The 24,282-nt window shown below is 33.3% G+C and overlaps 3 protein-coding genes across 3 annotated transcripts; 1 reads left to right on the top strand and 2 right to left on the bottom strand.

Moving 5' to 3' along the window:
- Positions 1-7,831: 7,831 nt before the first annotated feature.
- Positions 7,832-13,991, bottom strand: LOC110732301 (embryogenesis-associated protein EMB8-like). Its single transcript, XM_021912222.1, has 8 exons — positions 12,636-13,991; positions 11,233-11,361; positions 10,976-11,107; positions 9,873-10,015; positions 9,602-9,699; positions 9,417-9,511; positions 9,002-9,055; positions 7,832-8,400 (listed from the first exon to the last, which is right to left on the bottom strand). Exons 1-8 carry the CDS (start codon positions 13,068-13,070, stop codon positions 8,182-8,184), a joined length of 1,305 nt encoding a protein of 434 aa, XP_021767914.1. The 5' UTR covers positions 13,071-13,991; the 3' UTR covers positions 7,832-8,181.
- Positions 13,992-14,073: 82 nt separating this feature from the next.
- On the bottom strand, positions 14,074-14,922 carry LOC110732302. The gene has a single exon (XM_021912223.1). It carries the CDS (start codon positions 14,792-14,794, stop codon positions 14,312-14,314), a length of 483 nt encoding a protein of 160 aa, XP_021767915.1. The 5' UTR covers positions 14,795-14,922; the 3' UTR covers positions 14,074-14,311.
- A 4,037-nt stretch (positions 14,923-18,959) lies between these two features.
- LOC110732299 (GTPase-activating protein gyp7-like) lies at positions 18,960-23,560 on the top strand. Its single transcript, XM_021912220.1, has 5 exons — positions 18,960-19,675; positions 20,653-20,788; positions 20,905-20,954; positions 21,887-21,940; positions 22,030-23,560. The coding sequence occupies exons 1-5, from the start codon at positions 19,500-19,502 to the stop codon at positions 23,258-23,260; spliced, it is 1,647 nt and encodes a 548-aa protein (XP_021767912.1). The 5' UTR covers positions 18,960-19,499; the 3' UTR covers positions 23,261-23,560.
- Positions 23,561-24,282: the final 722 nt, after the last annotated feature.

The raw sequence follows: 24,282 nt of genomic DNA, 5'->3' as shown, positions 1-24,282 counted from the left end.
GAAGTGAACAGGGCCTTAGTAGAATTTGAACTCTATACTTTTAGGAAATATCAAGTGAGTTGACACTTTATTGATAACTAATTAACTATATTGTTTTTTTTAATAGTGTCACAAATCAAAACTTGTTACTATATAATTCATAACTTCATTTTAAAAGGAGGAAGAATAGCATAATGGTGTTTAAAGATAAGCTAGCCAGCTAGGATCGTTAGGGGGTTTATCATAAGTCCTTGTCATCGATGATAAATTGGAATTCGGCCCATTCTCTCCATTTCTCCCTACTTCCTATGAACTTTATCCAAACGAGATTTTTGATTTTCTTCGTTGCACAATGGCACAATGCACACAAGAACATAACTACACACGTGACTTAGTTCTTCCCAAAAGAAAAAAATAATAATAATAAAATCCCTTTTAAAGGTGAGTTTGGTTCTTTAATTTTCAATTAATAAATGCATATGTTTTTAAGTGACTAATTATGGAATAGGTTACTTGCAACTATTCCATAACTAGTCACTTAAAAATATATGTGTCCAAAATATATGTATATAATTTCAATTAAAAAGTTAAATATTTGCTAATAATAATAACAGTCATGAAAGATCGGCCGAGTACTTTATGACTTCAATAGGTCAAAGTATATACATTACGCCTAAAAGACAAAGTTACATGAATTTAAAAGAAATTAACATAATGCCTCCTTTCACCATGGTCACCTTTCAAAATATAGAGTTCTATTAAGATTATTAACTATACGTTGTACTGGATTATGTACTCTTTTGTTATTTGTACAGACCTCCAAATACAATACCGAGTAGCAATTTGTATTATGTTTCACACTAATGGTATTGCAATATGATATTGTCATAAATGTCTCAAACATGGAGACACACATACTGACATACATGAAAGATGAAACAATCTATTAGTCTATACTAAAAGCAAATCATTGCATGACACTTGTCATTACCTTTTTATTTTGTTTATTAGACTAATGAAGTATAAGATATGACCATAAAATAAATGTTGTGTTCGACAACTATATTATGTGTCTAATTCGAAAATGTAAAATATAAATCAATTTTTTGTTATTACATTATTAAAAAAAAATTAATATTTTAGTAAATACAAAAAAGTTATTATCTTTTGCTGAAATACTTTATTGAGATAATAATTTTATCACATTCGACATTCATAAATAAGCTGCATTTTAAAAAACACGTCGGAAGTAGTGACAAGTGACATATTCTTGTGTTTCTTTCTTTTTATTTTTTTTTTGGATAAATAGCTATCATCGACAAATAAAATTTTAAGGCAATAAACAAACAATGATCAAACTAGAATTATTGGATAGCTTTCAAACACATTTTTATATAATAACAAAGAGCGACGATATTTTATATAATAATAAAGAGCGACGATATCATGTAGAGCATCAATCCATAAACAGAAAATGTACAACTAATAATATAGGTTAGTGTTGCCTAATTATTGATTGTTATTGCCTTTAATGTCTAAGTAGTATTTATTTTCATTGAAATTATTTATTGGATATAAAGATGATATATTATTTAATTTTTAATTTATATATTCACATGTATGTTGTGCCAATAGTTTTACTTTAGATTTTAGTTTGTTGTTTGATTAATGTTTTGATGTTTATTAAAAGGCATTTAGTCATATAGTCACTAGATTGTATAGTTTTATTGGGGATAATATGCATTATTAATGTAATATAATGTATATTACTTTTAAATATTTTCAACTCAACTAATCAACAATAATTTTTTTTTCTTTCTCAATTGTAGTTTTAATGAATTTTGCTTTATTATTTTATTTTTCTATATGCATTGCATTTGTTTATTCAACATGAGTTGCCTCATTTTTACATTATATCAAAATTCATCATGGGAAAAAGATTATTACTACCGTGCATCGCAGAGGCACTAATCTAGTTAACCTATACTAAAAGCAAATCCTTCCATGACACTTGTCATTACCTTGTGAAAAAATTTTCCGCCTTTTTCGCTTCTCTCTTCTTCTTCTTCTTTTATTTTTTATTTATTTTTTTTTTTTTTTTTGCAAAATCTTCAAGTAAACTATTTATACCTCATGTATTTTCATTTCTGTTTGACAATCATATTCCATATATACCCAAAAATATCTTTTATATACTTTATATTTTGTAATATTTTTTTCAAATATATTTAACAACCGTGCATTGCACGAGATTTTAACCTAGTTTAATCTTAAAATTAAAACATATACTAGTAGATAATTATCAATAAAATAATTAATTACAATATGAAACAACTGTTGACTTTCTCAAATAAAATAATTTTTCAACTATAAAACTCCTTACCATTTTAATTGAAAAAAACAATAAATTATTTTCTATAGCATTTGGCCAATTACCCTCATTTATAATACTACTAAACTATGGTTTCCAAAAAAAAAAAAAAAAAAAAAAAAACTAAACATAAATTGTTATATGCAATGAACATGAATGAAGTAAAGAAAAGTTCATGTTGGATTTTAGATTTCATATGAAGTAAACAATTACAGTCTCATAAATATTAAACAAAGAATTGTACGTGGTATTATAAACGAGGGTAATAGGCCAAATGAGTTTTGTTTGGTAGTATCCTATGTATATAATAAGTTAATAAACTTCATATAGTATACAACCATGTAGATTGGACATTTCATTTCTAAACAAATACACTTAATACAGTAATTAGTTTTGTAATTCTTTTTTTTTTTTTTTTTTGTTCTTATAATCAAATGTATTACTAATGGTCGATGTATCCTTAATTTATTTTTAATATGGTTCTCTGTAAACGTGAATTTATTAATGTCCTTTTCCCCTAATACAAGTTGTCCAAAAATTTTCCTCCCCTCTACTCTTTGAATCTCTTTCACTAATATTAGTCGTTGGTAAGTTTAATATAAATTTAAACATACATTAGGCTTTTATTAAAGTGGTAGCATGAAAAATGCAAGAGTTGAATCCTAACAGATTAGTCTTGCTTTGTGTAGTGATGTTTATATCTAGGACAAGTATGACATCTACTAAATATTAGTGAATGCTTCGCATTACAAAATGATTAATTAACTTTTAACTTTACGTCAATTACATGTACGTACATATGGCACTAAACAAGCGACTTAATTTATGAAAAGATTGTACACACTTCTCAATCTAAACATGCTCGTCAAGCAAGAAATGTTTTTGTGACCTAAGTGCTTACTAAGCTTAGACAAGATTGTACTCAATTCAAGCTCAAAATATTCACGCACCACATGCACATTGTTGTCATTGTAGCAATATTGGCTGCTAACTTCCTATGCGTCATGTTAGCACCACATTTGATAGGAACATTGACGTGACCGCCACAACGTAGTCCAAAAAGTACAATAAAATTTATGAACAATTTGACTTGAATTTAATTAGTAGATCCTTAATTCGTTGTTATTGTTCTTACTATTAAAAATTTCGTACAACATCCAAAAATTTGAATGTTAATGGACTCTAGTGAACCAAAAAAAACATGGACTCTAATTATAATAATTATATATATATATATAGGTGTGATACAATAATTTATTGTTTTTATATATTGTTTATTAATTTATGACAAAGAGTAGAAGATGACCGCACCAGTCAACATAAAATTATACATACGTACCCATCCATCAAAAATTAAAACATAAAATAATAACATATTAACATGTTGGCTTTTTGTAGCATATGAAATAATGGTTAACCTTGTCTAGCATTAGCAAGATGATTTTATAAGTTGTTAAGTAGTTAGTTATTGGCTTAGGCGCCCCGAGTCATTGCATCTAATAATTCAATTACATTTAAAATTAATATATGTACTTTCAAAATAAAATTAATTAGTTAACTAATAAAATTGGTTTAATTTGTATAAAAATTGACTTAAGAAAATTTTTATACTACAAATTGTACATTGTTTTCCAAAGGCATCATATATTTTCAATTGCATATAAAACATTTTTTATTTACTATACTTTTTTTGTTACCCATTTTATAATGTTCTAAATATCTCATATGAGTAGCTTTTAAAAAAACATGAATGAAAAATAATTAAGAAAATTTTGTTATCATAAACTAGCTATTACTCAAATACGAAGTACTTCCTCCGTTTTTTTTTTCTTGAGTTGTTTTATTTTATCACGCTTTCCAATGCAAAGTTTTAACGATCAATAACTTTAAATTCTCCAAAAGTAAAAATTATAAAAATTATATATTATGATAGTACTTATTGAGACGAATTAAAAAAGATCCCACATAATGTTTGTCCTTACATATTATTCACAAAAGATGGTCGATGTATATGTTTAGACATGGGATGTTTACCGGTCAAACTCTCAAATGATTTTTTTTCATAATGGTCAAACCTCTAATAAGGCCCAATAAACCTAAACGAAGCAAATGCTTGTTTTAATTGATGGGCCGGGTGCATTGCATGATCGCGAAATTGTACCCACATTTCAATCTGTCATCTCTACTTGCAGAGTCAAGTTTGGAAGGATGATCAAAACCAATTAACATGCAGCAAAATAATATGGTGACCTATTTAAATGAAATGGTTACATCATCATGTTAATCTTCAAGTCTTCAAGACCTCTCCAAACTAAACAAAATAGTCATACTGTGATACAAACTTCAATACATTTGAGAAAAAAAAAATCTAACATTTGGTGATTTGCAATTAAGCAAAGAATACAAAAATGTTGTTGCATTCTTATCATCCAATAAATCATGCCTCGAGCTTCCTAAGAGGAAAACTAGAGAAGGAGTCGAACTATGAACGAAATCTTTGGTACATCAGAAAGAATTGTGCAATTGATTTTACAACAGCTATGTATAGCTAAATGCTACTCCGTAATAATTTACACAGATCATTTAATCACCAGCTACACCTCGGCTGCTACCAAGCCACCTTCAGTACACACCGGGGGCCTCATTTAATTGGCTAGGCGACAATGAGGTTTCGGACAATCCCCTCTCAAGGTGTTGCAAAAAGTCTATCATGCATGGCGATGTCCATGGTGCTCCAAGCAGCACTTCATTACCAGCAATCCTCCCCTAATGACCATCATTCGATATAACAATTAACACAGTTCTGATTTTCCTGATAGAAGAAAGCAAAGGACCAAAGTACAGACAAACATCCATCATTCAGAGGCTCAAAGGTAAATACTAAATAATCACACGTTCCAGATAAAAGCAAGCAGCAAACTCATTTCCCAAATACTAGTAGATCAGATCATCTGACAGTAAAATCAAGTTGATCAACAGTATCAGCTTAAGAGAAAGCAGAATATGAAGTTATCAATCAGAGAGTTTCAGGGTACCAAAATTAGGCTGAAATAAGTAAATAGAAAATTTGCACTTTTTTTTATATTGAAGTGTCACTTGAATCCCATTGAACATGCATAGTCGATCCGCTACAGGTAATTAGTATGCATATAAATAAATGGAAAACAAAGAGAGCACACCAAGCAACCCCAACTAACTGAATGGCAGATTCAAATACCATTTGAAATTGTGGCAATTAACTTCAATACAACGATGTATTCGTAGTATATAACTAGATCAGGATGCCAAAATAACATCCGAAAATAAGAAATCAAATCCTGCAGCCTCTCTAGATAGGAGCTGAGAACAGGTACAAAGATACATGGCATACATACAGCAACCCTTAATAAGTACTCGTATCATTGTTATCATTAGTTTATTTTTTAAGCGTTGGAGTCAAAACATGAACAAAACATAGGGAAAACACATACCTTAATAAGTCTGATGTTCCTACACTTTGTGTCATTCTGATATAAAGTTCCAAGCAAAGAGGCTTGACATATACGGATGCTTATGTGCTGACAAAACACTACCTGAATACAAAGCAATGGTGTACAGACATGCTTAATTGAATCTGCACTGCTTGAATGCAAGTAGTAATCACCAGCTGACTTTAACCCAATAATGCTGCGAAATTTTAGATAGGCATGGATAGCAAATTACATTAAGAGATCTTTCTACTACAGATGAGAAACGTACTGACCTCGAGTCAGTCCCTCATCAAACTCCCTTACAGTCTTCGCATTTGCAACCATTGGTATGTTAGCAATCTGAAAGCAGATGAAACAGAGGTAACAGACGAATAGACTGATCTGATAACAAATTACGATATATTTTGTATCCTTATCGTACTAGGTTTCCAATGTGATAAGAACTAGTCTTAAACTCTATATATATTGATCAATGGTACACACTCCAATTTGAGGATTTTTCTCGAAATCTAACACACACCATACCATACCTGACCCAAGTGACAATTGTAGAAAGAGTTCAATTTAATTGATTGTGCTTTTCTGCGAGTGGTAGAGAGGTGTAAATGGTAATGCCACCTATCATTACAGGATGAAATTAAGGTATAACAAAGCATGTTCAAACCAATTTGCATTTCATTACTATTTTTCAATTTACATCTCTTGTGGCTCTAATAGCCTTACATTGCTGAATTTTACAAAAGAAAAAAATAAAAAAAGTTTGCAACATCTAAGTAGAATAGTAGATAGATTAACTGTTAACCGAGGTTACAATTAGTAAGCTGCTAAGCATAAAGAGTTGGTTTATTACTCGTATCAATAACCGATGAAGGGTTTGATAACCGAAAATAACAAAGAGATAAGAAACCAGCAAAAACACGAAAATAGCTAAAGTAATAACAAAGATCAAACCAAATTTGTTAAATCTATTACTCCTATTAGCAGGAGGATTAAGTGTGCACGTAGAGTTGAATATCTTCATGCACTCTTCTTTACTTTTATAGCCGCAATCGAATTCCAGAAAACACCAGCAAGTTCCTCCAGTACGGCATTTGTATGACCGGCATACATACTTCGGATTCAACCATACTTCTCCACAAAACCTCGGCGATTGATCACCACCGTCGCTGTCATTTACAGCCGAATTCGTCGGTCCACCTAAAGCAAGAGATTAAATTGAAAGAGTAATGAATGAACTGAAATGAATATTCCATTAAGAACAATTAAGCTAAGAACTTACTAGAATTAAAGACAATTTATGAAATCAAAAGTCATAGAAATTGTTAAAGAGGACTTACAATTTGCCAAGATCATTACAATGATGATAGTAGAAAAAAGGGTGATTGATGCCATTGCTTATGTTACTCTGTTTTGAAACTGAAATTAGAGATAGAAAAATGGAGGATCAGAGAGCTGAATGATAACTGGGAATGATAATCAAGAAGATAATGGAATTCATTTACTCAGTATAAATAAATCAATCAGAAAGAGAATCTAATTTAGTTTTGGTAAAAGCAATTGCAAAACTTAGCTTAACCCATTTTTTCCATTTTTGTCAAAGTTTTAGGAAACACTCTCTTTAATGGAGAGAAATTTTGGGCAATTTATACTTTCTGCTGTACTGTTTTTTCTGTTCTTTACAGCTCACTATTCAGACAATGTGCCCAACGTACCCTTTTTTTTTAAAAAAAAAAATAAAATAAAAATAAATAAAAATAAATAAAAAATAAATAAATAAATTAGATTAAGAGAGAAAAAGTAATTACAGAAAGCAGTGGCTTGGAAAGTATTAGCATGCTTTTCATTGTGTGTGCATTTTGTTCACCTCTAAATAGTTACTGTACAGCACAATGAGGGTAGCCAATTTAAATGAAATGTTACATCATCATTTCAATTTTCAGTACCTTATTTCAATTTTCATTACCTTCCCAAACTAAACAAAATAGTCATACTGTAATGCAAACTTCAATATCAATCAATCAATCAAAATCTTAATCTCATAAATGGGGTCGGCTACATAAACCAAATTTGATTATTCCGTGTAGTCATATTGTAATGCAAACTTCAATACATTTCCGAAATAATATTACATTTGGGTCATTTGCAATTAAGCAAGGAAGGAATACACAATGGTTGCTGGATTCTTATCAGCCAATAAATCATGCCTCGAGCTTCCTAAAAGGAAGTCTAGTGAAGGAATCGAACTATCTACAGAATTTTGGGTATATCAGAAAGAATTGAGCAATTTGATTTTACAGAAGGTATGTTTGCATTGCTAAATGCTAACAATCTTCACAGAAACAGCAATCATTTAATTGCCAGCTATACCTCGGCTGCTACCAAACCACCCTCGGTACACATTGGGGCCTCATTCAATTGGCTAGGTGACGATGAGGTTTCAGACAATCTCCTATCAAGATGTTGCAAAAAGTCTATCACACATGGATCCGTCCATGGTGCTCCAAATGGAGCTTCATTACCAGCAACCCACCCCAAATGACCACCATTCGGTGTAACAATCAACAGACAGTTCTGATTTTCCTGATAAAAGAAAACAAAGTTAGATAAAGGACAGTTTGATCACCAAACAAGACATACACCTTTCAGAGCTAAATAATCACGTGTTTTAGAAAAAAAGCAAACATCAAACTCATTTCCCGCGCAGATCAGACCACCAGATCGGTGAAATCAACAATATTAGCTCAAGAGTAGGTCCAATACTGGGTTATATTAAGGGGCTGCAATAAATAATTACAAGTAGCAAATAGCAATTTTCATAATTTGAGGCGCCAGTTCACATCCCAGCACATACTAGATCTGCTACTAGGTAGTATCAATATACTTGTATTTCATAGAAAACAAAGAGACCAAACCAAGCTATCCCAACTAACTGTGTGGAACATTCAAAAACTAATAAAGTATAATATATCGTGGCAAGCTACTTCATAATACGCACCTCTTAAGATGCAGTATATACCACTAGTTACACAAGGATCCAAGAATAACATCCAAAACATAAGCAATTCATCAACTCGATCTCTTCATAGGAGAAGAGAATATGTGCAAAAACACACCAACCTTTCAAGAGTATTAAAAAAGCATTGGAGTAAAATAATGAACAAAATTAGCAATAATCACAAACCTCGATGTCTTTGCGAGGAATACCCCTGGCTGGAGCAATGGGATCATTTGCAGCCTGCAAAACATGCAGATATGAAAATTCAGATTGTTTATTGACTCCGGTAAGTAGTAATCCAATAATCTATGCAGTCCTCATCTCAATTTCCACACTCTGGCTTCATATGTTTGACATAGAATATATACAGTACATGCCTTATATCTCCCTCATCACTAATTCAAGTACTTTCCACTCTTCTTTATACTTGCAGTACTTTGCAATTGCAGCGAAGGCTACATTTACACACTCTTTTTTTTATACCCATTATTGTCGGCTTGTTTAAGTGCTCATAAAAATGATGCCCTACACTTCTCTGTCATTCTGATACAAACTTTTGACATATACTAATACAGATGCAAACACGTCAACAAAACACTACCTGAATGCATAGCAATGGTGTACAAACATCCTTAATTGAATCTGCACTGCTTGAATGAAAGTAGTAGTCATCAGCTGACTTGAACCCAAAAGATACTGCAAGATGTTAGAAAGGGCAGGCAAATTAGACATGAATAACAAATTGCATAAGAAGTTTTTTCTTCTACAGATGAGAATCGTACTGACCTCGTGTCAGTCCTTCATCAAACTCCCTTACAGTCTTCGCATATGCAACCATTGGTATGTTATACTCCCCACCAATGTCTTCAAAGAGAGCTGCATGCCTGAGACGCAAGCAAACTGGTCTTATAAAAGAAAATTCTGACAAAAAACCAACTGAAGTTGCTCAACTTCATCAAACATCTCAAATAGTATAAGTAATTATTATTCCCAGGAGAAGAGAGTATATATAAATATAACAATATAGAGACAGCTAAAAATCGCAGGTTATCATTACTTCTTGAATATTCTTCTAAGGCTACTTGCTAATGCTTTGTCATAAATATTATTAAAGCCTTTGTGGAAGTCCTCATCTGCAATTGGTAGATTGAAAGGGTTACACAGGCTCACAGCTCCAGAAAGGGTGCATTTATGTGATTCCTAAGGATAAACACAGTAATTAGAGAGAAACTGAGAATATTTAAAACAAATAAACAGTATTGCTGAAAAACACAGAATGAGCAATCTTAAGGTGGCTTTGCAAAAGAACATGATCTCCAGTCAAAACCGATTCACAACAAACACTCATAATACTCATTTAAAAGCTTGCAGTTGATGAAGGAAAGTGAAGAATGTAAAAGTGATGCACCTAATAATCTCATCAGCATGAAAACTGTTGATACTAGTTCAGGTTTGTTCTTTTCACTGAAATAAGGTGTTTTGGTCTGATTTTGCTAAGGGTTGGTCTGAATCTTTCTATTGTATGTTTACACTACTATATAGGAAAAACATGGTCAAGTCTCAAGTGGAATCTAGTTAAAATAATCTCAATATATATTTTCCATATATTTCATGTTCATAATATTTACTAATACGCAATTAGAGTTATAATTTAATCATAAGTAAATGGAAATAAGAAGTTTAGGGTTGATGTGGTCTGAATCTTTTTAGTTTGGTGTATCTAATTCTAACAAGAATCATTCAAAAGTTTCTAAAATAAGGTGAAGAAAATATGGTCTTCCTCTATTCAATATATACTACAAAAGAAGGGGGAGGGGGAGAAAGATAGAGAGACCTACTAGCCAAATCCAATAATGTTGCAATTACTGTGAAATTTCCTAAAGGATAAGTGTTGCAGTAATTACGCAATGGAGGAAGTATATTCCAGTCCTATGTATTGACGAATTGACTTATCTAAGTTATGGCTACGATTAACTATTTCCCTTAACCTTACAAAGGCATCTTCATTATTGCATGCATCATCTTGAGTACATACAAGTCAAAAAGTGTTAAGAAATAATGTTAAATAATGCACACAAAACACAGACACAGTTAGTGAAGGAGCTAATTAAGTAAGTATACCATGTTAGCGATAAAAGCATACAATGAAATAGACCATACCTGACCCAAGTAACACACAAGTATATTAGCTCCAAGAGACCAGCCGACAGCATATAACTTGGCTTCCGGATATCTACCACTGACGTGTGCGATCACTTCAGTAAGATCCCCAGTGAATGATGCTGAATAAAACTGCCCATATCAACGATTATAGCCTTTCAATTTCTGCAGCATCAATCTTTTTCTTTCTTTCTCTAAAGTTCCTTTTTTTCGAAGAGGAGGGGAGGGGAAAGTGAACATGATGAGGAAGGAATTACCTGAGGAGTAGTAACGGGGCTATTACCACAGCCACGGCTGTTAAAGACAACCACTCGCCAACCCAGCTTCCTGGCCCTAATCAACATGTGTCTTACATAAGTATCATCACTTCCTCCGGTAAGACCTGGCTGCACAATATGTTCTCTAATCAATAATCCCTATCACCATACTTCATCATTCTCAGCATTCAACACTCTTCTCCAACCTACCATAAGCAATAGTCCTTGACACAGCATATCACTAATGGGTATAATAAGACTATAAGAGTATGAAAAAATAAATTAAACAATTGGAACAGGAGTGAGATCTAATGTTTAAGAACTCAACTTCTGAATTTCTGATGGCCATACAAATTAGATAACTTCAGTCACAAACTTTTACTCCCTTTAATTGCCCATTACTTACACTCAGTTTATCAGTAAGATCACTCCCTTTACCAGTTTACACATATACATTAATATCTTTTGTTATTGCTCTCCTTCGATTTTTGTTAGCTAGGAATTTCTACAACACCTTGCTAGTTACACATTATGATCCCCTTATGAAAGATATCCTCATCAGAAGCACATCAAAGTCAAAAACTGGCAGCTAGAGTTCTAGTTATTGTGTAGCAGAGTCTGTTTTGGTTGTACACTTTAGCTTACATTCTAAATAAGCAACTAAGCAAGTACCTATAATGTTTCCATATGACATTTACCAATGACTTATGTCCTGAAAAGGTTGTCATGTGCTAGAAAATTACGTACTAAGGTTGAGTATTGAGAGTTTGAAAATAAACCAATCCATAAATATGTGACTTTCAGTAACATTGTGTCATATCCTAATGGGTTGGAACAATGCGACAATTAACTCAGATACGTGCATTAGTTTTCCTTCTTTATGAGCAAGAAACACCATAGCTTCTTACTTACCCTTCTCATTTGGTCAGTTTGCTGACTTTGCTCTCATTCTCTCAACCAATATAAGAACAATCTACATATAGAGAAAATAGAAATTCCTAGCTAACAAAGAGGTCATTAATTAAGGAGTAAGAAACACTCTCTTTTGGATGTTTTCACCCACTTAGCAAAGATGGCATTTGAAATTTGGGCACATAAACTTCCATTTTCAACACTAATCTTTAATTCTTTATTCTAGAAAATCACAATTGAAAGTAACTAAGACCAAATTCCACCTTAGTTCCAAGACCCAACTACCTTATTAATTCATTATACAATGGGGTGTACCACATTTATCCTGTAAATTACTAAACATCATCGTCGGTACACGCGGGTGTATAATAAAACTCGACAACCTCCAATTTCCCTTAAACTTATATCAAATAATTTAAAAGAATCAACTAATTAGACTAAATTAAATTGAAGATTAGAATTTTTAAACTAAAAATTAGAAATCAACTTACTAGCAAAATGAGAACAGGAGAGAGAGGAGGAAGCTTTCGATGATCACCGGCAACCCAATCAAGAGCAACAGCACCGTCATCTTTAGTCCTTAAACACTCACGCCAGAACTTAACATCCGGTAACGACCGGTAAAACGCCGCAAAAATAGTTTCCACGTGTCGATTCGATCCGATAATCGGAAACGGGTTATAAGGGTGCTCCAGATTCTTCTTCAAAGCGGATAAATACTTGTCCCGACCTCCTCCGATGACTTCGAGAGACGGGTGGACTTGAACTGTTTGTGGGGCCCCATTTTCTGAAATTTGGGTTGAAGATGACACGTCGGATTGGGTGACGTGGAGGCGGAGGTAACGGTGGGTTGTGATGGTGGTGAAGGCGGAAGGAAAGTGTAGGAAACGGAAGAGTGAATGAGCGTCTAGACGGGCCATGGACATGAGTGGGTGGTTTTGTGGGGAGTAGTTATAGTATAATGTAGTCAAAGTATCAAACTATTTAAAAAATAATTGACGAATTAGCGGGCTTGGTTGGTCCACGTCATGCATTGGTTCGATTTTTTTTATTTTATTATTGGCATACGGAATTTCATTTTCATTTTAGTTGAATTATCTAGACACGTTTGCAAATTTATGATTTAAATAGTAATCTCTTCGATTAGATGTATTCCATATCTAACAAAACTTCACATAATCATGATCTTCTCTAATATGTAAGTCACAAAAAATACTACGAATATGAATAGAGTTAAAATTAAAATGTGTTAATTGATATGAAAGGTATGCTAAGCTTGAATAAGGGAGCGGTGACAATGCTAACTACTGTAGTTGGTGATGGAGAATATAAAGTTGATTTTGTTTAATATACTCCCTCCTTCTTCGTCTTCTATTTTTCTTTTTTTTTTTTTTTTTTTTTTTTTTTTTTGTTAGTGAAACAATTTGATTTTGTACAATATTCACCTACTCTACTTCAACTCATGTTAGTGATTGGCCATAAGAAAAAATATAATCAATTTTTGAATCCTTGTTAAAATCATCTCAATTAATATTAATAATTAAAAAGAAAAAAGGTCTCAATAATGCTCGATTGATATTTAAACCAAAGTATTTTGGGAAGCATTGGATACATACTCTTGTCCCATTATCTAGCCATCAAGTCCCACCGTCCAGCCCATATATCTCCCCACTCCATTAGCTAGCTACTTTAATAGCCAATTTAATTAATGATTTTTATTCTTTGCAACACCCCTACCAAATGTGCTTGTTTGGTAAATTGGTACTCCGTAGTGCAATTCAAAGTCTTTGCTTAATGACTAAATCTTGCGTTGGTGCAAAAAAATTAAGGAAAGTTTAATTTATATTGGTATGACATACAAGTATATATCTCTTAAATATAGATGAAGAGCATTATTTCTACCATAATGTAGATAATAAAACAACAAAATTAAAGATAATTAATGACATATATATACTCGATCTTTGCATTGGCTTCCATTAATGTTCAAATAGTGAATTTATTTTTGAAAAAATAAAGGCTTCATTCAACCTTGAATTTTCAAGAAGCCAATAGCATATACATACATAAAACATAGAAAATGATACTCGTAATATAAATTAACTAAAACGGGAGATAGAAGTCAAGCATATAGTCGGATTTTATCGAAACAAATAAAGGAAACCAATCACTTTTTGTTTTGATCAGATTTCTTATTCTCCAAGTACTTAACCTTCTCTTCAGGATCCATAAAAGCAGTAATAGGAAAAGACTTGCCAATACCAACAGCAGTCTTGAAGTGAATCTTACCCGAACAAGGATCATCAACACTCATCTCAGTTATAGTAATCCACATTAACAATTGCTTACTCTTAACCCCTGTCATCTTCTTCATCTTTCCTTTCTCTACATACGACGTTACTTCTGTAGCGTAGCTAGTTAGTGTCTTGCTCTCTTCGAAGTAATGTTCGGAGGGAGCCTTCTGTTTCATCCACACGAAACCGGTTTCGCGTACTCTTCCGCACTCTACAAGATCCTTTAAGGGCATTACACCCTTAGGGAACCCCATTTCTTGTAGGAGTTCATGGGATTGCTTTTGGCACTCTTCGGCCCCGTACACGATCTCAGCCCCGGCTCGCTCGTCTTTCACTTGTAGGGTAGTGCTTGCCATTTTTGGGTATGTAGTGTTTGTGTTTTGAGGGATGGATGATGAAGGATGATGTGTGGAAGTGAAGAGGGATGGAGGAGGGGTATTTCTACTAATATTGCATGAAGGTGGGATATTTAGTTGGGTAGGGGGGGTTGAACAAATTAAAATGTGTCGACTCATTAAATAAAATGGTAGCTCACCTAATATTCAAATTTTTAGACGTAAATTGAAGTTACATGTCTAGATTAATTAGCTTCAATAGCTTCCCAAAGTGTTCATATTTTCTTTGTTTACGCTCGTTGATAGATGATTTCAATCATTAATAATCTTTTTGTTTTAAAATGTTTGTCTCATTTGATATTTACACGGTTTTCAATGCAATAACGTAATTAAAATATTTCAAGTTTTGTATTACAAAAATTATAAAAACTACATATTCGAAATATAAAAACTAAACGAATTTAACAATATTCCACATAAAACATGACTATATTACGGAGTATTAAATTACTAGATTTCATCTCCATAGAATTTCTAAATATTTCAATGGAACAATCAAAAGAAAATAGAGAGTATCTTATTTTGACAGAACAATAATATGTTTAATTTTTAGTAAATGACGCTTATTTAAAATTGATATTTTGTAACTATTACACGTAATTATATTTCAGCCTGTTTTGTGTGCGGCTAATTACACCGTATGTCCACTTGTAAAAGAGCAAAGTAACCCCTATAACACCGACTAAGTAACTCCTGTAATAGTGACCGAGTAACTCTTTAACACTAACCGAATAAGCCCTATAACATTTACGAAGTAACCCCTATAATGCTAACGAAGTAACCTTATGATGCCCACACGGTATGGTCAGCCATATATAAGAATTTGTGATCATCTTTTCTCCTTTAAATATAATTTAAACCGTTGTACCATGTCTAAATCAAAGCATTGAAACTAAAAAAAGTATTTTTGATTAGTTTAATAGCTTATGATCAGGATTACGCATTACGATATGGATATGATTGTGAAAGAAATGAAAACTTTCAAGTATGGAGGTAAATTAATACCGACTTCAGATTGAAAACTTAAGTATGGAGGGAAATAAATACCAACTTGCGATAGTGATGTTGTCTCAACAAACTAATATTTTGTTGGGCTTATGTTGGGCCTCTACTGTAAAGCGAAGATGTCATGAATTTGGGCTGGGCATAAATTGGGCTACATTCAGCTAGCAATCCAGAATAAAATTCATGATGGCTTATAGATGTTCGATCAGGATCTTGAAGTTGGAGACTTGGAGTTCCAACATGTTAAAGCGTACTTCAATGACTTGTATCGATACCTTGAAGGTTTACGCACTAATCAAGATCTTTACAGGCATTACAGCGGTAGCGCTTGATATAAATTTTTTCGAGCGATAATAAATTTATAGATGTAAGAAAAGGTATTAAGTGAGACGCGTCTCATCGAATGGTAAAGGTGAAATGAATCTCAAAAATTTGACATACTACCTCAAATTTTGAATATAATGTTAACACATATCAGTAACAAATATCTTGGTTTACTGATCATCATTTATCTCATTGGTTTAGTAATCATCCTTTATCTCATTGATTTATGGTATAATGTACAATTACGTGATTGCTAATATGATATGTAGCTGTCTTGTAAATTCATGAAGTTCATGTTCTTTCTTCATTAGATTTAGTTTTATTTTTTGTGCACAAGTTTCCACAAAGTTCCATAACTTTACTTGTGATGATAGTTGTGCTATCCATGGGAAATAAGTTGGCTATTGTGAATAAGCACCCCAAAAGGGTGTTGTACCTCCTTTTTAAGACAATAATTGTATGAGGATCCAAAAATGTCTTCAATGTCTTTGTTACTTTTTATTAGCCTTCAAACCCTATAACCTCACTGGTCAGAAGGATGCAATTAAATTGAAACACTAGGTGCATAGCTCAAAAAATGAACTCGGCTTATGACTCATATTTATCTATTTTGTTAACAAATGAAGCGAACAAATGTAAGTATAGATTTATAAATTCAGCCACGGTGTGGAAATCATACTTCCTTCTGCCGTCTCCAAATGAAAGTCTTACTACATCTTAAAATCCCGAATCTAAATTTAATCAACCAAATCTCACTACCTTAATTCATTTCTAACTAACTAAACCTTTCTATCTTGATTTTTATATTCACCTCTTATCCACAATCTCAAAAACTAGTGCTACAGAAAAATGAGACTTGCTACTAAATATTATCCTTAATACAAGTGTTTTATTTTTATTTAAAAAAAAATAAAAAATAAAAAATAAAAAAACCTAGTTTAACAACCTATGTTTAAATGGGTTACAAAACCCCAACCCTAGTCCAATGTTTTCGGTTAGATTTTTGTTCAACTTACAAGTTACAAGTCGACTAGCTCACCCTCTAGGCCTCGAGTCAATATACTATTCAAATGTTGAACACAAAGGGGAAAGAAAAAAATCCAAGAAATGGGCCTAAAAAAATGGGCCAAATAAAAGACAAAGATGGAGAATTTAGGCAAAAAGACACAAAGCGAAAGTAATAAAAGGGCTTATACCAAAAAATAAACGTCGATTTTGAAGTCAAATATGGATGGAGTTGTTGGGCCCCTTTATCACACTCATCATCTTTCATCATTAGATTTCCTTGTCAAGCACAAATTTTTACGTATGCTCATTTTAAATTAAAAATTTAATAAAAAAAAGCTTAAAAAAGAAAGAAAAAGAAAGAAAGGGGAACTTGATCCACTTGGTGTTTTGGAACTGCGCATGATAAAAGTGAAGTGTGTGAAAGGGATTAATTCCCCAATATATGCGCTAATTGCCGGAACTTATTTATTTTCCTTCTAATCACTACCATGCTTCTATTCCGCCTTTTTTTTTTCTTCAATGATAACTTGTATTCCGTATATAGACTTTATATTTACGGTATATACGAGGGATCGTGTTATCTTGTTACGTATATTATAAGTATACTTTAGTTCTTTCTAAATACTTGTAATTTATGTGCTTCAATATGTGTAATATTTATGATTATGACATGGTCTCATTCTAATTTTATTGATTATCTCCTCTGCTTGCTCTACTTGTGCTAATCCTTATTTTTTTTTCTACAACCAATTAAATTTAGCCCTCCAAACAAAGTTTAACTCACTTGATAAGAGGCTTATCTTTGATCTTAGATGTCCAAAGATTTCAACAAGCAATTGTACTTGGAGGTGAAAATCCTAAATTTTAAATCCTCCCTACTTTCAAGTATTTAACTTGACTAATCTAGAATAAAAATAAACGAAGGTGAGAAAAATTTACCAAAAATGTAATGTTATACGAGTAATTAATTTGAAAGAGTTGGAAAAAGAATATGTAACCACTAATTTAGGATGGGAGATTGGAAATAATATAATTAGATTAGAATATTAGATATATTAATGATATAAAAATACATCTCGAAGATTGCGAAAAGAATTTTTGGAGTGAAATGGAGAATAATAAAATAATTCTTCTTCAGCTTGAACGTCTTAATCCCATAAGTGGGGTCAGTTATATGAACCAACGTGAGGATTTCCCAAGAGGTCATCCATTCTAGTACTACTCTCAATTATTGTGGATCATGTCAAGCGATGTGACAAAATTTTACACTATATATTACTGACCTACTGTAACCTTTCTCCTTTATTCAGATTTGGGATTGGCAATAGGAAACCCAGTTGGAAGAATAATGAATTTGGCTTATTAAAATTCAACGACAATAAGTTGAGTTAAGAAAGAAAAGATTATATGTTAAGTAGAAATTAAATGAAGGGAATATAATTTTAAGTTTAAACAAGGGTCAAGGGAAATGATATTTAAAATAATGATATTTTATCACTAATAGTGTTTATCACAAATATGTGAAACATAAAAAAAAAGATAAAATAAAGCTAAAAGAATCTAATAAAATCGAAATAAATAATGTATAAGTGAAAGTATTGCATATATAAAATCGTTGTAATAAAAAAAAATTTCAGAAGTACAATTTTAAAACGCGTAAGATTTACACACAAATACACTTATCGTGTATAATTAATACACAGACATTCAAATACACTCGTCTTATACAAGACATATCGGTTCTATCCTACGCATCTTCAAGCGGGCAAACCGCATATAAATATGTAGTAACGCCGTGACGGTAGTAACAGGAGAGGAAATAGAGAGAGAAAAAACAAAAAACTAAAAAAAGATAGTGGTTTAGAGAGAGGAACAGCAGTATAATTGAAATAAAGAGAAAAAGCGAAGAAAGAGAGAAAGTGAGTAAAGGGTAGTTGGGGTACTTTGGAAGGAAGAAGAAGAACAACAACAAGAAGTTTGGGTTTTTTCAGTTGGTGATGGTGGTGATTCAATCCCACTATGCTAATTTCAACAACAATTTGACAATTTTACCCTTCTCCATCTCTCATGCTGTTACTCCCTCTTCTTCCTTTATTCAACTCTTCAATTTTTCCGGCGACAACGGCGGCGGCGCAAGTGTTACAGTGTCTTATCATGTTGGCTTAGCTTCCTCCTGTGACGGCCACGGCTTGCGCCGCCGTGGCCGCCTCCATTTTCACTCTTGAAGATATTGATCATCGATTAATTGGAGATAATCCAGATTTGGAAGTTAATCAGAGAGTATAATTATACAATTAGGAGTTTAATTAGTAGTTATTAAGATTAAGATATGATTTCGGAACAAAAACATTTGTTGAGATCTCTCCGGCGAAGTCATACTTCTACGCCGTCGTCTTCGTCGTCGTCTTCGCCGTCTCCTTCTTCTTCTTCGTGGATTCACTTAAGATCGGTGCTTTTCGTAGTTACTAATTCGTCTTCTTCTTCTTCCCCAGTTTCTAGTGATCGGTGAGTTTGTTTTTTTACTTTACTGATTTGAGACCGAGATCTGGAATTTTGTTACTTAATTGCTTTGCTTTACAGTTGAATTGCTTACTTCAATTTTTATTTGTTTTAATTCGTTTCGTGTTGACCCGTTTAATTTCTGGAAATGAGCTTAGTATAACGCAGCCAAATCTTGACCATTTTAATTTCCACCTTTGTATATTTTCTAATTATAGATTTTTATTATTTACATATTCATGAAATTTAAGATTTTTGTGGTTGAAGTTTGCATAGCAAGAACAATAAGGAACGGAACGGAGGGAGTATTTGTTATTTTTTCAATTTTAATTCGAGTTCGGGTTTTGTTGTATGGTATTCAAGTGGGGATAATTTGCAAAAGTTGAAAATGTGCTTAGATGTTTAACATAGTATAAACAGTTTAGTGTGATTAAGATCTAATCTTTCGTTGTTGACCCGTTCTGTAGATGAGAATATCTACACAAGACTAATTCAAAGATTTTGGAACTATCACTCTTAGAAAGGTCAAATAATGTTTGACAAACAAACTTCACCAAATTTATCATTGTATATCTCAAGCTTTAAAATTTTCTTATGAAAGACTTCTACTTTGGATTCAGTATGGAAATGTATACGGAGCGTTAATCATTCTGACTGTACCCCCACCGTGCCATTGCCTTCAATGCCACCACCATGGCACCACCTCACCTAACAAAATTACCGATGTTGCATCCTACATGTTTGGGATTGAACACTGATGTATCTTTTTTGGACAAATCAACAATTCCTCTTAGGTTCTAATTACTAGAAAATGTAATTTTAATGTTTGTGCTCCTTTTGGATGTGGATAAATTTAGTTGCAAATCATTTTATTCCAGGGTAAGGTATGATGATACTTGAGTGACTGTTTTCTTCTGTAATGTTTGTGTTCTGAAGCTAAGTTCAATCCTTTATTGATTCTTTTGTGTCTTTTTTATGTTCAGGTTAAGTCTAAAATCTCCTTGGTCTAGGCGGAGGAGAAAACGCGCTCTTCTATCCAAGCAATGGAAACATCTATTTGGACCCGATGGTAAATTGATCAATGGTGGAGTGAAGCTTTTGAAGAGAGTGAGAAGCGGAGTAAGTCGTTTGCCTAGTCAGTGGTTGAACTTGTGGCGCTATTTTCAGCTCCATATTTAAATGCATTGTATTTTTTTTCCCCCCCGGAATGATCATGTTTCATATCGTTGTTGCAGGGTGTAGATCCCAATATCAGAGCAGAAGTTTGGCCCTTTCTTCTTGGAGTGTAAGTATAGAAAGAGAAGTCAATAGTTTAGTCTTCACTTTTTGTATTAACCTCAGGATTGCTTTCTTTTACCTGATTTGATTTCATAACTAATTACTGTATCTGATTTATGTCCCCACGAGGCAAAAAAAGCTGTATCAATGTCTATGTTAATTATGTCTCCACCAACAAGCACTTTACTGTCTCTCCAAGCAACTCTTACCTTTGTGCTTCTCATGATTATTTCTATAGATTCCCGCATGTTCATATTGTCATGTTTAATTCTATTGTTCCCTGATATCTGAGTCTGCTGGTTAAAGCTCGCTAATTTTGACTGTTAATCAGTCAAATCAAACATGTATTTTGGTTATGGTATGAAAGCAACAGTGTTAGGTTAATGTCAAAAATAAATTTCTGAAGATTTTATATAGTGAGTGTAATAATTAAATTTGGCAAGTAATTTTGATACCGAAGAAGTAATATACCACTGTTTTTTTTCTTCTGTATTTTTAGGAATTATTTGCAATAATGGTTCCCTTTAAAATCTTTGTTTTACAAGTGGTGCTCAAGTCAAGGCTACAATTTAGTTATAGTTTCTAGGCATTTGATGGATTTATTAACAAGTTACTAGGCATCTCTGCTTAGAGTAGATAATATTTTAGGCAGATTTTGGAAGAATTTTTAGCTGTATCTTAACTGCACCATACCTTGACCTATATGCCTCTACGAAGACTCCTTAAGTGCACAAAGAGGCTCTGTTAATTAAATTCCAGCAACTGCAAAGAGGCTGTTCTTGTGATTCCATTGTCTTGGCATAGTAATCTGATTTTTTATCTTTGAAGTTGGTTGTAGAATTTAGTGTTATGCTACATGTTCTTAATTTGTGGCTTTAATTTTTTATGATGGTTTTTGTTAGAAGTTTAGTAACATTGAGTTCCCTTTTATTGGAGCAGTTATGACTTGAACAGCACGAAGGAGGAAAGAGACTCTGCTAGAAATCAGAAAAGGTACTTTGCATCCTTTGTATTTGTGATATTCTCCTTTATCCTCACATTGCTCATGGATTCATTGCTTGATGTTTATTGCCTCTGATCAGGAAAGAATATGAAAACTTGCGAAAACAATGTCGTCGAATTCTAAGACGCAGTGCTGCAAGCTTTAAGGGGAATGACACTGTTGAAAATAGCAATGGTGGTAGTGGTGGGTTTTTCAGCCAAGTTTCGGACACTCCTGATTCAGATGACCTAAGCAGTGCAAGATCTTCAAATGGTGGGGATAGCCCTTCGGACTCTGATGGACCTATCTGGGATCCTGAGATTTTACCCTCTGTCACGTCATTGGAAGAGGCTGAAAAGATTGTGTTGACCTGTGAAGAAGGTTCTGGCGCCAGTTCAGAAACATCTGATTCTGAGTCTTCTGAAGTTGACAGTGTACCTTTTCTTAGCGCTGAAGAATTTGAAGGAAACGATCTGAATGAAAATACAATTTCCTCTCCCTCAAAAACCGGGGGTGGGTTGAATTTTTGCTCTTCTGAAGATTTTGCCACATGGCAGAGGATTATCCGTGTTGATGCTCTTCGAGCGAATCCTGAGTGGATCGTATACAGCCCCTCTCAGGCTGCAGTCTCAGAAGCCAAGGCTATGCAACAAGCTGAGAAAGTTGGCTTGAAGGAATATGATCACTTAGAACCATGCATGATATACCATGCTACTCGTCTCGTTTCTATACTTGAAGCTTACGCACTTTATGATCCTGAGACTGGCTACTGCCAAGGGATGAGTGATCTTCTCTCTCCAATCATATCAGTCATAGAGGAGGATCATGAGGCATTCTGGTGCTTTGTTGGTTTCATGAAAAAAGCAAGGCACAACTTCCGGCTTGATGAGGTAGGGATTAGAAGGCAGCTGGGTCTTATATCCAAGATCATCAAGTGTAAAGACTCGCATCTTTATAGACATTTAGAGAAGCTTCAAGCAGAAGACTGTTTCTTTTTGTACAGAATGGTAGTGGTCCTCTTTCGGAGAGAGTTGACTTTTGAGCAGACACTTTGTCTCTGGGAGGTTATGTGGGCTGATCAGACTGCAATTAGGGCCGGGATCAGCAAGTCAGCATGGGGGAAAATGCGGCTGAGAGCCCCTCCCACTGACGATCTACTTCTCTACGCTGTAGCAGCATGTGTGCTGCAGAGAAGGAAGCTTATACTAGAGAAATACGACAGCATGGATGAAATAATAAGGGAATGTAATAACATGGCTGGGAATTTGGATGTCTGGAAGCTGTTGGATGATGCTCATGACTTGGTGGTGACTTTGCATGACAAAATATAACTACACCCTAAATTTGGGTTGGGACACTGTTTTCGTTTCTTTTCTTTTTTTTTTCTTTTCCTGATTAATTTGTTGTATTTTACTATTTTGGTTATGGGATCTCCCCTTAACCAATCTAGACCTATGTATCCATTAGATGATGCTTTGGAAAGAAAAGCACTTCATAACTGATACACCTCTGTATGCTCCTTAAGTATGGAATATGTCTATGTTATACTGCCCGCGCTCAACTGAGCGATGGAGGCGGAATTCCAAAATCAGTGAAACTGGTAAGCTTTGTAGTCTTTCCACATTCTTTGAGCCATTGGTTTTACTTTAACCTATTTCTGTGGAAGAACTTAAGCACCTATCCGTCTACAACATTTCTAAAATCAGGTCCGAAATCCTTAAAATGCATTCACTTACAAGTAAAAGAGTATGGACTCCATTTATATCTAATAATCTCAATTGCATAATATTTTTAGGATGATCATTTTTGAACTCTTCCCAAAACTAGAGTATTATATTTTGAACTAGTAAACAGATAAACAGATAAGGATAGAGTAGTTTGTTTTTATGAATAAAAATGACGGATTGCCTACCTATTTTTTGTATGCTCAAAGAGTCAAAGTTATAGAAAATTGTTGTCCAAAAAAATAGAAAAGGACGTGAATAAACAATTGAATTATGTCTCATTGCAAAATAAGAGTGATTGTCGAAGAATCTCATCACATTCACCACATAATCAAAATCTGTCATGCTGTCAAGTACTCAAGTGTTTATAGCTAAAGATCTCCGCATATTTTTGTACAATCAACCAATGCACTAATTCTCTATCCTGAGAAATAAGTGTCGATATATTTCGTATTAAACTCATAATCTCAATGTCATTATAGAGTAGCGTAATCTCAATGCGATTATAGAGTAGCATCTTTCTTATTCGATCATACGATACGATACATTCGTTAAACTATTAGCTTCCTACATGATTTGATATGCTCATCAACCACTCATCACCACCTATTCCCTTATCCCAATTCCAA

The sequence above is a fragment of the Chenopodium quinoa genome, unplaced genomic scaffold (assembly GCF_001683475.1).
Source record: "Chenopodium quinoa cultivar QQ74 unplaced genomic scaffold, ASM168347v1, whole genome shotgun sequence".
In the NCBI taxonomy this organism is placed as follows: Eukaryota; Viridiplantae; Streptophyta; class Magnoliopsida; order Caryophyllales; family Amaranthaceae; genus Chenopodium; species Chenopodium quinoa.
Note: the sequence above shows the minus strand (reverse complement) of the source record. Positions and strands in the feature narration are given on the sequence as shown.

Excerpts from the sequence above, each read along its gene's own strand:
- LOC110732301 (XM_021912222.1), bottom strand. The coding sequence starts at position 13,070 with ATGTCCATGGCCCGTCTAGACGCTCATTCACTCTTCCGTTTCCTACAC. Across the intron at positions 11,108-11,232 it reads GCCCCGTTACTACTCCTCAG|TTTTATTCAGCATCATTCAC; the intron begins GTAATTCCTTCC and ends TGATATGGGCAG. Across the intron at positions 9,056-9,416 it reads CACCATTGCTATGCATTCAG|GCTGCAAATGATCCCATTGC; the intron begins GTAGTGTTTTGT and ends CATGTTTTGCAG.
- LOC110732299 (XM_021912220.1), top strand. The coding sequence starts at position 19,500 with ATGATTTCGGAACAAAAACATTTGTTGAGATCTCTCCGGCGAAGTCAT. Across the intron at positions 19,676-20,652 it reads TCCCCAGTTTCTAGTGATCG|GTTAAGTCTAAAATCTCCTT; the intron begins GTGAGTTTGTTT and ends TTTTATGTTCAG. Across the intron at positions 20,789-20,904 it reads TGAAGAGAGTGAGAAGCGGA|GGTGTAGATCCCAATATCAG; the intron begins GTAAGTCGTTTG and ends TCGTTGTTGCAG.
- LOC110732302 (XM_021912223.1), bottom strand. The coding sequence starts at position 14,794 with ATGGCAAGCACTACCCTACAAGTGAAAGACGAGCGAGCCGGGGCTGAG.